This window comes from Vanessa cardui, chromosome 18 (assembly GCF_905220365.1).
Source record: "Vanessa cardui chromosome 18, ilVanCard2.1, whole genome shotgun sequence".
Classification (NCBI taxonomy): Eukaryota; Metazoa; Arthropoda; class Insecta; order Lepidoptera; family Nymphalidae; genus Vanessa; species Vanessa cardui.
The window spans coordinates 7297965-7311376 of NC_061140.1; the positions used below are offsets into that span (position 1 = coordinate 7297965).

Here is a 13412-nt window from a genome sequence, read left to right on the forward strand (position 1 = left end):
GTCAAAAATATTTGACAGAAAGTGAGGCATATTTCTCAACATAAGATTATATTGTTGATGAAAAAGCGTAAACTTAGTATAAATAAATGAATATATTTGAAAGTAACAATGTAATTAGTGATTTAAATACTGTCTAATTGAAATTAAAATGAGAAAGAGTAGAATTAATTTTTCGGCCCTTATTTAAAAATGTATTCGCCACGGACTATAACATTGCATTTTATTACATGTTTATCAATATAATCGAAAATCAATTACCAACACATTAGTTACGTTACGAATGTGTGTATATATAATGCTGTAATTACTTTTATAATTATTTAATAATTTGTTTAGACTCACATCAACCCAATTCATAAGAAAAAAGTTGTTACGTTGAGAAAAAATCTCGAATAAACATGTACACCGTAAGTTTTATTACAATATTGTTGACCAAAATAATTAAACGTATTCTAAGATAACTTAGTACAATATCTAAGATGACTTTAGAATAGATGATAAAACCGCGGGCGAAACCAACAATATAATAGTGATGCGGCGTAATTTCCAAAAGATCAATAAATCCAATTTTATGAGTGATTTGAACAATATCGACTGGACTGCTGTCTATAATGCCAGCTCAATTGACGAAAAAATGAGTATTTTTAATTCTTTGTTAACTTATTTATTAGATAAACATGCTCCGCTAAGACCTATAAAGCTTAAGCATTTACCAGCGCCTTGGCTAACTCAGGACATTAAAACACTTATGGCTAAACGTAATGTTGCGAAGGCCAAATATAAAAGAAATGCGACTACCAGTGGAACTGACTACCTGGAAAAATATAAACAGCTGCGAAATCGTTGCAATAAGCTCTGCCGTGACGCTCAGCGCAAGTTTATTGCAAATGCTATTGAGAATAGCGATACATCCAAGGTTTGGCGGTTTTTAAAATCATTGGGAATTGGGCGTCAACAGGAAAACTTTTCTTGTAATTTCGATCTCGATAGTCTTAATAGACATTTCATTTCTTCTTCCTCTATAAATATACAAGACAAACTTAATACAATCAAATATCTCAATACACTGCCCACCCCTTATATACTTCCTTCCAATTCAGTTCTGTCACCATTGGCGAATTAAAGAAGCACATCTTAAAGCATCAAATCAGACTCAATTGGTTGTGAAGCCGAAGTTTGATTATCCTTACTCTTAATAGCATTTTACCTGCTTTATGTCATATATTTAACTATTTCTTATCAACTGGTACTTTCCCATCCCTATGGCGTAAAGCCCATAAAGTAATTTCTATTCCTAAAGTTTCCAATCCTTCGCTACCTTCTCATTTTAGACCCATATCTGTTCTTCCTTTTCTCTCAAAAGTGTTGGAGCGTTTAAATAAAACTAGTTATAACGGATTTTAATCGCGTATATTAATTATTTTGGACATCCCGTGGTCACGGGTAGACTGAACCACGAACGCTGTAAAGTGCTCGAAACGTCGGGATGTCCAAAATAATTAATATACGCGATTTAAATCCGTTATAACTAGTTTTATTTAAATGTGCAATCATCGCGAAAATATAAGACAACATTATTGTGTTGGCGTGTTGTTCATTTTTATTGAACCAATTTCTCTCAATTAATAAAATCCTCTCCCCTTTCCAATCTAGGTTTAGAAAAGGCCATAGTACAGTTACTGCGCTCACTAAAGTATGTGACGATATACGCTGTGGAATTGATAATAAATCTGTAACCAGTAGCTGTTTTTGGCAGTGTCAAGCTTCTTTCGAGGATTAAAGACAAAAAATCTACCTCCAATAATGTTTGATGGCCACATATTACAACTGCAAGAAACGGTTAAAAATCTTGGGCTACTTCTCGATGCTTCCTTCTCCTGGGTCCCTCTGATTGCAGAAATGAGCCGTAAGATCTTTCCATCATTAGTTTTTAAGGCGATGGAAAAATCTACTGCCAATCAAGGCTAAGATCAATTTAGCCAATTCGTTCCTGTTTCCAATATTGGATTATACTGACGCCTACTGCACTGACTTAACTGAGAGAGAACCTTCTAAATAAATTAGAACGACTGCAAAATTTAGCCATTAGATTTATCTTTGGTCTGCGTAAATTCGATCATGTCTCGCAGTATCGGTCTCATTTAAAGTGGCTGCCAATGAGGCAGAAGAAACTCGCAAGCCTTATCTCTTCTTTACTCTTTCTATCTGCGCTTACCAGCTGTTCTCGTCTAAGGCTCCTATCACCAAAGGTATTCTGTGAGAGATCGCTATAAGCGATATGACCGCCTTTGCGCACCATTAGTTCTCTTTTTTTGTTTCTTTATTACCCATTAACTATTGTGTAATGTATTGTGCAGTAAAGTATTTTAAATAAATAAAACAAAATATTATAAAAAAAAATCATAGACAAATAAACTTAAAAAAAGTTAATTATTTACTCAAATGTATACAACGGAATTATTTATTTACATTTCAGGTATACAGCATTCTTGTTTTCTGCGTTATATTAACAGTAGCAATTTGTGAAAATCTCACCAGTACTTATCAATTAGATGAAATGGAAAACAGGTTTGGTTCTAGCAAATTCGGTCACGTTTTGGGATAATATTTTAGTAAATGTTGGTAAAATTACAATGAATACTAAAATTGAATTTGTTATTATTGTTTGTAATATATTTACTTACTTTATTCATATCTTCAGGTTTGAAAAAATATGGTTTTTTATAAATTAGCGATGTCTTCTACGTTTTTGTGTATAAAAAATGCTAGGACATAAATTGTTTTAAATTGTATCTATTTTACGGAAAACATGTCTTAAATAAATTATGCGATAGTACGGTTTTGCTTGTTTTACTCATACCTCTGTTAAGAACGCGAGTTAATCAACTTAATTGCTGTTTATATCACACACAGCCTAAACACTTAAATGGCAAAAGTTACTAAAAATGCTTTAAAAACATTTTACACTATTCTCATAATTAATATTGAAATCCTTGCTTTGGAATGAAGGAAAACTCTTTTAGTTTCAAAAGTGTATATTAAAATATTTTTATAAGTAGGTAATTGTACGTACAATGAAATATATTATCAAAATTGTCACTTTTGTCTGAAATGGTTTTCTTTATATAGGACCTGTAAGATACTTAAAACAATATATATGTATATATAATCTGTCAAAAATAGGTATTAGGTTAGGCTAATAAATTTTTATAAATAAAAAAAAACCGCCTTCAAAAATGAACTAAAAAGAAAAAATAATCGGTTGCATCCATATCCAATTTACGATTTTTTAATCACCTCTCAAAGTCGGTGCCAAGTGCCAACATTGCTAATATATGTACATAATACATACCTACAAAAACTAAATCTATTTATTGTATAGATGACACCATTAGACAAACCTTACTATCGATACAAATGAAATGATTTCAATATAGGAATTTATTTACTTTGCTGGCACCGACTTCAAAAGGTGATTAAAAAATCGTAAATTGGATATGGATGCAACTGATTATTTTTTTCTTTTTAGTTCATTTTTGAAGGCGGTTTTTTTTTATTTATAAAAATTTATTTACTGCTTTTCAGTGTTGTTTTGTTATTTATAATTACAATTGGTAGTGTTTGTCATTCACTTTATTATACTCAGTACATTTCGGCTTTCGACTCTAAACATAACTCAACGCCGTTTCAATACGATGTGGACTGCAACTCAAATTAAGCGTTACCTCAGTTACAATAGCCTAATGTTAACTGCTCATCGTCAATTAGACAATACCATTTTTCCCGATGCAATGCCGTTAATCATTGAGAAGTTCTCCTGGTAGTCCACCATCAGCCAGACTTCATCATAGGCATATTTACTAACATCAATTGCTTGACGACTATCTTAAAGAAATAGAACTAAACCCGTAAAATAGTTACTTACTAATAGGTTCTGATTATCAGTTGTGGTCTTCATCATCAGTTCCACTTCATCAAATGTCACTTTTCGTGAGCATATGACCAAGGCACTTTGAATAAAATCGAAATCACTATAGGTGTGCCTATAAAATTTGAGGAGTTCCCTCGATTTCTCCAGGATCCCATCATCAGATCCTGATCTCCTGACAATGGGACCACCTGTAAAACATGCCCTTTCAAACAAAAAAAGAATTGTCAAAATCGGCCCAGCCATCTTCGAGTAATTCGGTAACATACATAAAAAATAAAAAAAAATAAAAAAAAGGCCCCGACGAATTGAGAACCTCCTCCTTTTTTTGAAGTCGTTTAAAAAAATAACTAGCAAGAACATTTTATTTTGAGTAATTTTGATGGTGATGGCTGTAAGAAGTATTAACCATTTTTACATTGTCAATGCGACACCAACTTTCAGAACAAAAATGCTATGTCCCTTGTTCCTGTAGTTACATTGGCTCACTCTACATTCAAATCAGAACTCAAGAATACAAAACATATAATATTAAAAAAGAACTTATTACAGCAGTAAAAAATAAGAATAAAAAATAAGGTATAAGAGATAAGGAATAAGGAATAGTACAGCAACCAAAACACAATAAGCTACAATATTCAACCAATCACAGCGGTTGAATAACTGCTACTAGTTACGTGCTGTTGTTAGTTTTACGACACTTCACTGAAAAAATACCCTGTGATTGGATGGCTATAAGAAATAAGAAACAAATTCCCACCGCGACGGATTTTATTCCTTTTCCTTATTTTTGAATTGATTAACGGTGGTGCCATCGCTGGATTCCGCTATTCCTTATTTCTTGTTGATTTGTTGATTATTTCAGTATTATTACACTTTTTTTTCTACAAACCCGTTCTTTAAACATATATTTATAAATATTAGTCCACCACGCTGTTCCAATGCGGTTTGATAGAATGCGCATGTGACAGAATTTCCATGAAATTAGACACCTGCAGGTTTCCTCACGATGTTTTCCTTCACCGCCGAGCATGAGATGAATTATAAACACAATTAAGCACATACTCGTATATATAGCGCTGCTTCCTGGGCTTGAACCAGAAAGAGGAGAAAAGCACTCCCCTTTCTATTATTTAAAAAAAATACAGACGAATTGATAACCTCCTCCTTTATGAAGTCGGTTGAAAACGTCAGAATTTAACCCAGTACTTCTCACAGTTAGTTTGGAACAACACAACGTACAAAATACTACACGTGATAAATTACCAACAATTTCAAATAATGAACGTAACTTTTTTTATGTTTTCTGTTGAATATTCTAGTATACTATTGGCTTGATTATTACAAATTCGTTCTTTAAACATATATTTATAAATATTATTCTACCACGCTGTTCCAATGCGGTTTGGTAAAATGCGCATGTGGCAGAATTTCGATGAAATTAGACGCATGCAGGTTTCCTCACGATGTTTTTCTTCACCGCCGAGCATGAGATGAATTATAAACACAATTAAGCACATACTCGTATATATAGCGGTGCTTGCCTGGGCTTGAACCCGCAATCATCGGTTAAGATGCACGCGTTCTCACCACGGGGCCAACTCGGCTCTTCGGTTATATTCATTAATTTTTATTGTAACGAAACGAACGCGCAACTCTCTCGCCCGTGTCGAAACCGCCCATTTTTTTAATGACCCCTGACATACCGAGTTCAGAGAGGTCGAACGATGCCGCTGTGTTTAAAGTATAGCATATTAAGCTGCCGACGCTCAAAACACTATTAATAGAAGTACGAAAATTTAGAGTTATTAAATTTATTTACATTCAGTAAATAAAAAAATAAAGTAGAGTTAACAAGTTGGCAGCGTGCGGTCCCGAACGTCAGGTACCTTAGAGGCGATGCTGCTATCACTCACCGGTATCAGCTCTCTGTACTATCACTGTAGGTATCGTGAGTATTCTATGCATAGCATAAAAAGAAAAGCATTAAAAGATGAAAATTTTTATTAAAAAAATATCGTATTTAGCTTAATTACATTAGACACATTTAACGTCGTATTTGTAATAACCATGGATGGCTTAAAACGTCAGAGGAGACAAAAAATAACAGAGTATTTTTTAAATGCCTTTTTTTTGTAAATGTAGACTAATCAAAGGCCTTCGAATAGTATGCTTTATTATCTCCTTGCATAAAATTATTGATAACTTGGGCATTTTATAACTTATCAAGTATTGTAAATCTTCTTTAAAGTAGTATTATCTTAGCATGTCAAAAATATTTAAAGAACTAACAAAAAAGTAAGGCATATTACTTAACATAAGATTATATTGATGATAAAAAAGCATAAATTTAGTATAAATAAATATATTTTAAATAAACAATGTAATAAGTGCTCTCAGGGCAGTAGCCAGGATTTAATTTGGGGGGGGGATTTGTTTTCGAGCTCCAGTAATAAAAAGTACTAGGTTTATTTTAAAATGAGTATAAATATATTAAAATTTTATATAATTTAGAGAAATTTATTAAAAAGACAACCGACTACTTTTTTAGTTTATAAAAAAACAAAACGAGCAGGAGGCTCACCTGATGGAAAGTGATTACCACCGGCCATAGACATCTTCAACACCATGGGGGGGGTCTTGCAGGTGCGTTGCTGACCTTTAAGGAAGGAGTTTGTTTTTTAAGGTCCAAAGTCGCATTGGTTCGAACAAGCCACTGGCGAAAGCTTCAAGTTCCACAGAATGGTTGTGCGAGGTAGGAAAGATCTTGATGATGCAGAGTGATCCAACCTCTCTACGCAAAACGAAAGGATCAAGCAGGTCGAAAAGGGCTTGATAGTCGACAATTCGAGCCGCTTTGCATTGGATACGCTAGCGGGTGAGAGCAGTATTCCATGTGGGGCAGAATTTGCGCCTTGGGCGATGGGTCGACGTGAAATACTGTCTTGCCTTGCTGAACACAATTTCAGACACAATTTGTTCCGGTTATTCCGGAGAAATATTAGTCCTCTCGGTGTATGAGGTATCTACGGTGCTCTCGTCTGCATAGCAGTGAATGTTAGAGATTTGTAACAAGTAACAATTTGTAACATCGATATGCAGAAAAAACAGATTGGGTGATAGAACGCAGGCTTGTGGAACACCAGCATTGACGAATTTTATATCCAGAGCATGCACCATAGATAACGACTTTAATGCTCCGATATGCCAAAAAGCTTGTGATTCAATTGCACAATTTCCCGGGGATAGGAAAGGAGCTTCGAAATATATTCTTTGTACCATACGCAATCGAAGGCCTTCTATATGTCCTAACTGGCCGTCAATGCCTCCCCCTTGCTCTCAATTTCTCTCATCTGTGATTAAGGTAAATTAGAAGCCTGAACGACCCCGATGGTACCGCAGAAGCTGGCAGCTTATAATTGTCTGAGCGTTTACCCTATTTAGGGAACGGATGCACCAAAACTGTTTCCCATAAAATATATACAGAATGTATCAGAAATTTTACAATCGATCTTACACATTTCAAAATGTAACTCTGTAAAAGGTTTATCCTCTTTGATACCTAAAACTACTAACATGACATTATGACATAAAAAAATAGTATCTTAATAAAATGTAAGCTGTATGATTATTATCATGCCTCTAGTCCGTGCGTAAAATAATTCATTTTGTTTAGATTTGTTGTCGTATCTAGACTAAAGGCTAGACGGCCTAATTTTTTGAAGAAACCAATAAATACTTGAGTTTTGTTTGTACAAAAGGTAATTTGTAAAAAACATGCTTCTTAAAGTAATCTCGTATTGTTTTTTGATAGATATATTGTTGGGTTGGCTTATTAGTCCATAAGCTACAAGGAACCACCTTCAAAAGAGCTGAAATCGACCTCAGTAAAACAACTTTACAAAGAGCTAGTATATGTCGTACATCATATTACATCACATCAAATACACAAAATTTTATTAAAGACCGTTAGAAATTCTGCCCCATATCGCATCCTAGCTGTGAGCCGTTCCATGATTACATAGTATAAAACAAAGTCGCTTTATATATCCTTATATCTAACCACGCAACGGATTTTGATGCGGTTTTTTAATAGATAGTGTGATTCGAGCAAAAGTTTTGTGTATATAAGACATGAACAATATAGTAAAGAAACATGGATCATTTTAGAAGTTGCAATGTGATATCGTAAATAAACAAATTCTGTAGTATATTTAGTATCAGTATTGCACTATGACCATTACATGAACATAACCACGTTATGGAAAGTGACTCAAATATCTAAATACTTATAAATAAAAGATTCGGCCGAGTATCGCTAACGTGCTCCTCAGAATTGTTCCATTCCCGTCCTTTCCGTTACTTTGTCATGGACCATATGCTCAAAACCTTACCAAACTTCACCAAACTATCCTGCAAGTATATACTTTGTAATAAAAAAAGAATTATTAATATCGGTTGGCACAAGCTTTTGAGTAATTCACTTATTTTTCGCACACATACACAATGCAAATTTAAGGCTTATACCGTTTTCATACATATACCATCATCAGAACTGGATAAAATTAAAATGGGACCTCACGGGAAGTACTAACTTTAAAACAAAAAAAAATATCAAAATCGGTCCACCCAGTCAAAAGTTATGAGGTAACAAACAAAAAAAATACAGACGAATTGATAACCTCCTCCTTTTTGAAGTCGGTTTAAAATTAAGACTAGAATTATTTTTTCGGTAGGTACTCAATTTAAAAATGTATTCGCCACAGACTAAAACATTACATTTTATTACATGTTTATCAATATAATCGAAAATCAATTAGCAACACATTAGTTACGTTACGAATGTGTGTATATATAATGCTGTAATTACTTTTATAATTATACATCTAATTATTTGTTTAGACTCAGATCAACCCAATTCATAAGGAGAAAGTTGTTACGTTGAAAAAATATCTCGAATAAACATGTACACCGTAAGTTTTATTACAATATTGTTGACCAAAATATTTAAACATAATCTAAGATAACTTAGTGGAATATCTAAGATGACTTTAGAATAAATTATAAAATATTATTAAAAAAAATCATAGACAAACTTCAAAAAAGTTAATTATTTTTTCAAATGTATACCACGGAATTATTTATTTATATTTCAGGTATACAGCATTCTTGTTTTCTGCATTATATTAACAGTAACAACTTGTGAAAATCTCACCAGTACTTATCAATTAGGTGAAATGGAATACGGATTTGATTGGGGCGACCTCGCTCACATGTGGGGCTAATATATGTATATGTACGTTAATAGGATACGTTGGTAAAATTACAACGAATATTAAAATTTTATTTGTTTCTACTGTTTGTAATATATTTACTTACTTTATTAACTTATGGGATTCTTCAAAAATATGTTTTCTACCAAATAAGTGATGTCTGTTACGTTTCTGTGTATAAAAAATACAAGGTCTTTATATAAATTGTTTGAAATTAATCTTTATTGTATCTTTGTTACGGAAAATATGTCTTAAATAAATTATGCGATAGTACGGTTTTTCTTGTTTTACCTCTATTAAGAACGCAAGTTAATCGACTTAATTGCTGTTTATATCACACACAGCCTAAACACTTAAATGACAAAAGTTACTAAAAATGTTTAAAAACATTGTTAGTGTACAATTACAATTTGAATTCATTGCTTTAGAATCTATATTTATTTATTTATTGTAAAAAGTTACACCTTATCACTAAACACTTAAAAAATATATATTAAATATGGGTAACATTCGAGGTGATACATCTTTATAGGTGTAAACAACATTGAAAAAAAATAACATAAAGTATACATTACAATATATGTGTAAGTACATGTACATGCAATGTATTATATAATACACTCGAAATAAACTGTAGACACTTTTGCCTGAAAATGTTCTTTTTTGTATTGGACATGTATACTATAATATATATTTTGTATTAAATAACTAGTTAGGTTATATGAATAGATTTATGAAAAATGTTGCTAATAAGAATAAGTTATTTTGATAATTTTTCTTTGATATATATAGGTAGACGGAAAAACAAATTGGCAACCTGATCGTGATGGTGCTGTAAGAAATATTAACAATTCGACACCAATGCAACACCAACTCGGAACAGACATGTTATGTCTTTTGTGCCTTTAGTTCCACTGGCTCATTCTACAATCAAATCGGAACACAATATTACCAAACATATAATATTAATAAAAGAACTTATAACAGCAGTAAATAAAATATGAAATAAGAACAAAAATATAATTTAAAGTGTAGGAATGAATTTATATATTTATATAAAACAGTGATGTATGTACATGATAAGCTTTTGTCGAAAAGTTAGACAATGACATCTAAAATGATATCTATGACGACATACCGTGTAAGAGACGCTTTCACTTCATAATATGCGTAACTCTATGAGAACCTTAACCCGACCTTGAACTGAGTTGAAAACAAAACCGGAAAGAGGAGAAAGGCACTCCCCTTTCTATTATTTAAAACGACAGGATTTCACCCAGTAGTGCTCCCGGTTAGTTTGGAACAACACAGTGTACAAAATACTACACGTGACAAATTACAAACAATTTTAAATAATGAACGTAAGTTTTTTTTATCTGTTATCGGTTGAATATACTCATATACTATTGGCTCGCAATTATTCCAGCCAATTACACTTTTTTTATACAAAACTCGTTCTACATATATTTAAAATTTACCTCACGTCCAGCCGTTCTGTGAAACTTTGACTTTATTGGACATTATAAATATAATAGAGTTGGCCTGATAGTACTATTGTTGTTAAATATTTTAACGAATTATATTTTGTCTATAGGACGCATTGATTATGTTTCTTTAAAATATTGATGCATGATGTTATGTTTATTTGGTTTACTTGCTAGCGTTAGTTGGATAAATAAAAATCACACACTCCGTGACTGAATCAATTATAAAATTTTACTCAATTATTTCGTTACACGCTTTTTGCACTAAATTATACTTCATTAATTTTTACTTTGATAAAGCATATTTTAGCGATCACGAACGTTATTAATTTCAATCTCAATACAAATTTCTTAATCGCTATCTGTAAAATATTTATTTTTTATATCAATTAGTTGAAAAATTACTACAATTCATATTTGAATCATTCTATAGAATTGGTTACTTGTATTATTATAGTGTAGAGTATTTTTGTTATTTGTTATTTCAATAACTATATTACTAATTCTTATGCATAAAGTTGAATATAAAATAGCTAATGCTATTTATATTCAATTAAATAATAATTTATAATCTATCTGGCTACCCGACCCAGCTTCCAACCGGTATAATAAGAGTATAGTATAACTTTTATATTGAAAAACAACAAAAGAACAAAGGATTGTATTTTTTGAAGATCTAAAAGTAAATAACGGTTCTTAGATCTTCTAACTATAGTAGATTAACTACCCAACTGATTTTAAATGGTTTCTATTTAAAAACTAAGCGGGTTTAAGAGGACAATTTATATGATACATGCATACAAAGTAGAAAGAAATCGAGAATTTCAACTTTTAACTTACCTGTACGAATAACATAAGAATTTTTCCTGTTATGTTTCTTCCGCTAACTAAAATTTTAGATATACGTTATGTGTAGCGACTTTTTTCATACGAGTACTATGTAGTATAAAAGTTTTTTTAAAAACGAGCATACCTACTTCTGTTTTGAATTAGATTATTTTAATCAAAATAACACGTAGTACCTTTTCCGTTATTTGAATATATTTTCATTTGTTTGGATTTATAACGTTTATTTAGGTTGTACACAAATATAACTTTAAAAAAAAATCGTTGAATTACTAATTGTTGTGTAATACTGAGTGACGCGCGTTTTTACATGAACTCTTAGTGTGCGTAAAATTACCATAATAGTAAATATACAAATTAGATTGGATAATTACGTCTTATTTTTAAGTTTTAGTTTAAACTATTAATGTATTTACAGTGATAATATGGAAATTACTATATATATTATACTACTAACATTACCTAAAGTTATTTCAAGTAAACACTTTATGGCACTCAAATATTTGAATGGATGATGTTACAGGTTATACTACATCTAGTCGGAATAATTAGTATAATAGAAGGAGTAGTCTTGGATCCAGCTTTATATTTGGCTCCAAGCCCTCCTTTGACTACATCGAAAGATAACGATGCACAGAAAATGTGGTCGGAATCCATGGTACCAAGGATGAAAGAAAGAGGAAACTTAGCTCCATTTATTTTAGAAGGTATGCTAGTTTTTATTTTATAAATAGCATTACTTTGATAAAATTTCATTATACTAATCTGAGTGAGACATGTTTATTGTCTGAATTGTTTGTAACATATTGCAAACTTTATTTAAAATCTTCGTACTTTTAAATTTAATCGTGCTATATCAAAGTCTTAAAACAATAAATCTCTAATCACTTTCCTGAGAATCATCTCAATCATCATTTTTTACTTTTTTATGACTTAAATGAATCAACCAATACTTAATCATTACCAGCAAAAAAGGTTTAACTGTTAAAATTCGACGTGTAGGAAAAAAAACAACTTTAGCGTTTCGTATGTATAAACCAGTACTGAAATTGCTGAGGTGAATAAACTCAACACACAGCGTATGTTTTATATTTTTATATTCAAGCACTTTAGGTACTACTTCAGCTCAATCTTTACAGATTCCGTAAAAACTTCTCTCGAAACGGAGTCAATGGAAGAATCCGAGACATTTTGGCCAAGATTTCAATCATCCAGCTCGAAAGGAATTTATATTCCCCTCAGTTTCCATCTTTCTGGAACATATGGAGGAGGCTCTGGCACTGGTGTCTACAGTAGTGGCTATATGGGTGTGCCAGAAGCGTATGGCAATCTAGGTAAAGCAGTTCTAGCTGGCACTCATTACAAATCACCAGGAGGATATTCCGGCTTGAGGCTATTCGGCAGTAGCAGCAGGCCTGTGTGGAGCGGTTGGGGTAATGGGAAGTGGGGTCATTACGGAAAAGGATAAAGGTCTTTTTTATATTAATAATCATTAAAATTATACATTGCAATGTTAAATAGTTTAAGTTGTTTGTGGTTTAAATTCAAATAAGTTTTTTTTACGAGTCTCGTAATGTAAAGATCTTTAATCCCACCGTTAATTTGCTTTTAATGAGTCAGTAGATGACGTTAGTAAGAAAAATTGAGTAATCAGTGTCACCACTTATATTATATTGATGTTTATTGAAGGGAATTCCAATGATAATTCCAATGATATAATCTAAATATTTATATATTATTAATAATATTTAACTTTCGTGCATAGTATTTACGTTCCCTATGAACAAATTTATTTATAAAATACCAGAAGCAAAAAAATAGCTCGCTGTTTTTGTTTTTTATGTTAGGTGATAAATATTATGAAATAAAACATAATAGTAT

General features: G+C 31.8%; 2 protein-coding genes across 3 annotated transcripts; both read left to right on the forward strand.

Moving 5' to 3' along the window:
• The first annotated feature begins 337 nt into the window (after nt 1-337).
• On the forward strand, nt 338-2840 carry LOC124537601. Of its 2 annotated transcripts, none has more exons than XR_006966930.1 (2): nt 338-407; nt 2477-2840. XR_006966930.1 is itself a non-coding variant. In XM_047114480.1 (2 exons), exons 1-2 carry the CDS (start codon nt 533-535, stop codon nt 2603-2605), a joined length of 513 nt encoding a protein of 170 aa, XP_046970436.1. In that variant the 5' UTR covers nt 343-532; the 3' UTR covers nt 2606-2840. The 2 variants fall into 2 exon arrangements, 1 of the variants encoding a protein (XP_046970436.1); XM_047114480.1 differs by having other exon boundaries at nt 343-916.
• A 9834-nt stretch (nt 2841-12674) lies between these two features.
• LOC124537483 lies at nt 12675-13372 on the forward strand. Its single transcript, XM_047114345.1, has one exon. It carries the CDS (start codon nt 12703-12705, stop codon nt 12997-12999), a length of 297 nt encoding a protein of 98 aa, XP_046970301.1. The 5' UTR covers nt 12675-12702; the 3' UTR covers nt 13000-13372.
• Nucleotides 13373-13412: the final 40 nt, after the last annotated feature.